The 4,712-nt window shown below is 40.7% G+C and overlaps 1 protein-coding gene across 1 annotated transcript; it reads left to right on the top strand.

The window, feature by feature from the left end:
* The first annotated feature begins 913 nt into the window (after positions 1-913).
* On the top strand, positions 914-4,269 carry LOC116378895 (germ cell-specific gene 1-like protein). The gene has a single exon (XM_031840801.1). It carries the CDS (start codon positions 1,733-1,735, stop codon positions 2,090-2,092), a length of 360 nt encoding a protein of 119 aa, XP_031696661.1. The 5' UTR covers positions 914-1,732; the 3' UTR covers positions 2,093-4,269.
* Positions 4,270-4,712: the final 443 nt, after the last annotated feature.

The raw sequence follows: 4,712 nt of genomic DNA on the forward strand, positions 1-4,712 counted from the left end.
TCTTCTTAATGTGAGTGATGAAGTGGTGAAGTTTCATGGTGATATCTGTGAGTTCATGTTGTGACCCTATTCACCTGTAGAGTCTTCTTAATGTGAGTGATGAAGTGGTGAAGTTTCATGGTGATATCTATGAGTTCATGTTGTGACTATATTCACCTGTAGAGTCTTCTTAATGTGAGTGATGAAGTGGTGAAGTTTCATGGTGATATCTATGAGTTCATGTTGTGACTCTATTCACCTGTAGAGTCTTCTTAATGTGAGTGATGAAGTGGTGAAGTCTCATGGTGATATCTATGAGTTCATGTGTTCACCTGTAGAGTCTCTAAATGTCTGTAATGGAACTAAACGTCTCTTTAAAGGACGTTTTCTCTCAATGAGTTTGTTCTCAGACTCTGATCCATAAATCTCCACTTCAGCAGCTCTTACATACACCAAACTTCACTCGTTCATTCCTCTCTGTGTGCTGAAGGTTAACACAGATGGGTTTGTACACACAGCACTCAGAGACTCATTTATACACATTTTAGTACTAAAAACATGGAGATTCAATTAATTTTTTACGACTGTTGATAGTATTATCTGATTTATGGAGTGGTGCAAAGATATTTCCAAAATTCCCCCAGTAAAGACCTTCTAATGTTCAGATTTATGATCTGGAAATGTATGAAAATTAGCACATATTTAATAAGATAATGCCTCAATTACACATTTAAATATAAAATGTTTAGAAAAATTGTAATACAAAAAATAATTGCTTTCATGTAAGTTATCAACTGGGGAAGTTTCTAACAGATACATTTTTTTAGTGTCTCCCGTTAAGATAAGAAAATGAGAATAAAATGTGACAACAGAAGGAAAGAAATCAGGAACAAGAAGCTGTTAGAAGGAGATTTTCTCCGTCAGTCATTCGAGTGAAGGCTGCTCGTTTAAACACCTCGAGGGAGTCGCTCAGGATTGTCAAAGTGGAATAAAATCAGCCTGAGTGATGAATCTCAAGGCCAAAATGCTCCTTGAGGACGAATAAAAAATGTGAATTTTAAGCTCTTTAGCTTCATTTACTGCCTGAGAAAACAGCTGACACACTAATCACCTCGTCAATAAATCATCTGTTGAACTGCATCATACTTTATATCAGAAAAAGAAAGTCGTTCACTGTTCCAAACAATAGTTATTGAGTTTAGTCATCGCCTGATGTTTATCGGTTTGATGTATGTTTTGGTGATACTTTTTGATTTATTGTCTTAACGTTATCCTCTTTCTTGTGTTTGACTGTGAACACATTGAGAGACAATAATATAATCGATATTTCACACATTAATTCTTTGAGGGACATGAATATCCGTCCCAAATTTCTTGGCAATCTCTCCAATTATTGCAAAGACGTTTCACTCAAAACCACAACTGACAACCTCACGGTCAAAGTTAGCAGGTGTTATTGTCTGGGGAAGAAGTGGAAGCATTGACCTGCTGTTGGTGATAAAGGAAACATTAATAGGAGATCACCAAAGTCTTTAGAATTAATTCTCTGGGGGACATGAATATCTGTCAAAAGTGCTAAGCAATCGGTCCAATAGTTGCGAGATATTTCTGATATTTAAGTCTGGACTAAAGACTAAAGACCAACCAACAGCCATCCAGAGAGCCATCCAGAGAGCCACATGAGTATTCACTACCTCTTCTTCTTCTTCTTCTTCTTCTTCTTCTTCTCTCACTGTGTCCCTCTCCCACCAGCATGGCCTGGGGTTCCTTCACCTGCTGCATGGCTGCCTCTGTCACCACCCTCAACTCCTACACCAAGACGGTGATCGAGTTCAGACACAAGCGCAAGCTGTTTGAGCAGGGCCTGCGTGAGGAGCAGAATTACCTGGACCAGGAGGCCTTCCACTACTTCCAGGACCGCTCCCTCCAGTCCATCTCCAGCACCGTGGAGGTCTACCCGGGTCACGGCGGAGCCAGAGCCGGGCTCGTCGTCGGGGGCCCGGTTCCCGGTCCGGGTCCGGGTCCTGGCCCCGGGCGAGGAAAGATGAGAGGCACGTCGGCCTCCATAGACCTGGGGGAGAACACAGACTCGCTGGGGGAGGAGCAGTGCTGAGAATCCGTGAACGGTTTCTTCCACCGAACACGAAAGCACAGCAGCCCTTATTTTCTGTTTGAGGAAGATTATTAACTCATCGAGAAGAGACGGAGTCAATGAATTAACTAGACGGATATTTTCCTTATATATCAACTAAAAATCTATATAATGTGTGAAAAAACAGAAAGATCTGACTTTGAGACCTGGGAAAAAGATCCTTCGTGGACGGGAAGGTGTTCTCCAGCATAAGTCAAGGTGCTATGTGTAGTATTTCAACAGGGTTGTTATAAATTTAGATGCATTAAAAGTGGGCCAGAAGCGGCAATTACAAAATAAAAGGTTATTCAGAAGAGCAGCAACAAAAGTAGAGAGCCGTTAAATGTCAGTTACACAGGAATATCTACCGTAAGTTTTCTAACGTGAGCCTCCACAGAGAGGCGAAGTCTTGCCTCTTCCGGTGGACCACCATGGGACCTTATGTCGGGAAAAAATATGTACGAGTAGGGTCATTTTCTCATAGACTTCTATACAATCGGAGGAGTCGCCCCCTGCTGGACATTAGAGAGAATGTAAGTATTAAGACAGTTCTGCATTGACTTCACTCGGCAGAACCGGAGGTTACCGGCTGATTAAAAGAGTAGCTGGATAAAACACGTCAGGGAAGATAACGTTACATTAGGAACACCGCTAAGTTAGCTAGCGACATAGGCGAGGTAACGGCCATTTTAGTGTTGCTGACGTACATTGTGCGAGATGAGAGATGTAGTTCAATGATCGGTTTCACACTAAACTAACTGATGCTACGACAAACTGCGACTTTCTTGACGTGAAAAATTATCTTTTAAATTGACAAACATCGTAAGTGTAATTCATGGCACAACTGAAACAGGATCAAAAAAATATATTTGTCTCTCGCCGTTGACTACCGTAGATATTCTTGCAGAAATAAGGTCCCATGGGGGACACCGAAAGGGGCGGGACTTAGCCTCTCTATATAAGCTGTCAATCATAACAGACCAAGTGAGGCCCTGATCAGACAGCACGCTTTGCACAGCTTTTTTTGCAACCAACGAATAAGTGCTAACGTTAGCTTAACACAAACCATGAACTGTACGCTTCCTGAAAGTTAATAGTGCAGTTTAAATAACAGAAAACAGCTTATTGGAAATCTCAAGAACAGCATTAAATATAGCTTTTTGCGTTTGTTGAGATCATCCATCATCAACTCTCACGACATCAGGCGCTTTTTAGTAAAATCGAGACGTTGAGGGTGCTCGTGCAAAAACTGCCATAGCATGAAAACCCCTCCAAGTTAACGGAGTTCGTAAGGGTGCGCTCTGTAAAAGGAGGAAAAAGTTATATTTATGTCATAGATGTATTTTAGAGCAGCGCAGATTAAAACCAGAAAAGTTAGAAAGTTGACATTAGAAGACAGCGTGGGTGGAGATGCTGCAATGATGTGTTATGCATGATTTCTTTGAATGCTGACAAATTAATTGTTGTTTAACTTTGTTGTAAATCATGAAGTAGATGTAAAAATGGAGAGAAAACCACAGGAACACGTGTCACCTTTCAGGAAGAAAGAAAGGTGAGAGGACTTCTGCTCTCAGTAAACCAGTTATTTTTTCAAACCAGCATCTTGTGGCCATTAGAAGAACTGCAGCTTTTTACTGATGATTTATGCCTCGAGACAAAAACAAAATACTACACATAGCACTTTTAAACAGGTTGTACAAAGCCGAGCCCTATTTATGACGCTGAATGTGAAAACTAATGTTAAGAGTTATTATTAAAAGCTACATGTCCTGTTCATGTTTTCGACTGTGTTGATCCTGTTGGTGAAAACCGGAGAGTAACCACAAAAATGTTTCTTTTGTTCTTTAATATTTAATTTAAGAGTGAAAGCATAGATTAGTCTTGTTTCTCTGTTCTTCTAATACACTTTATGAGTGTAAGCGTGAATATTTGCCTCCATTTAATAACTGCTAATGATTTGTTCAACGCGAGTTTCGAAATATAATTGCAGTTGCAGATGCAGATGCACATAATGTGAGCGTTGTGGTGAAGGGGCTGTATCTCTATTACAACACACTGGGCCTCAGGAACAAATTCACTCCCAAGATGCCCTGTGGAGTCTAAACAAACACACATTTATATTCAGTGTTTTTCTCTTGGAGGTCTAACAAATGTGTTGAATGCATTTCCCTCCTCATAAAACATTTAAAGTACTTTTCAATCCTATTTTCTCTTGTTTTTGTGTCCAAGCGACTAATATGGACAACAGTTTTTTAAAACTGGTCCAGTGTTGAAGGAGAATACTGCAGCAGTACATGGACTGTGGTGCAATCACTCGGGGCAACTCACGGCCAATGTACGTTCAGTACGTCATGTGACTTGTTGCTTGTGGGAAACAGAGTGTAACAGCCACATATATGATTTTTGTTTAATGTGATATTCCTCCAAGCACTAGCTGGTGTTTTCAGACTGTCCTTTGCCATTTTAAGTTCATGCCAGTAATCACAGATGTTGCTGATTGGGAAAAGGAGCTGTGAGGCCGATGAGGAAGTATCTTAAAGCTGCATTCTCTCTAATGTCCAGCAGGGGGCGACTCCTCTGGTTGTATAGAAGTCTATGAGAA

The sequence above is a fragment of the Anarrhichthys ocellatus genome, unplaced genomic scaffold (assembly GCF_004355925.1).
Source record: "Anarrhichthys ocellatus isolate YVR2014 unplaced genomic scaffold, GSC_Weel_1.0 scaffold3335, whole genome shotgun sequence".
Lineage (NCBI taxonomy): Eukaryota > Metazoa > Chordata > Actinopteri > Perciformes > Anarhichadidae > Anarrhichthys > Anarrhichthys ocellatus.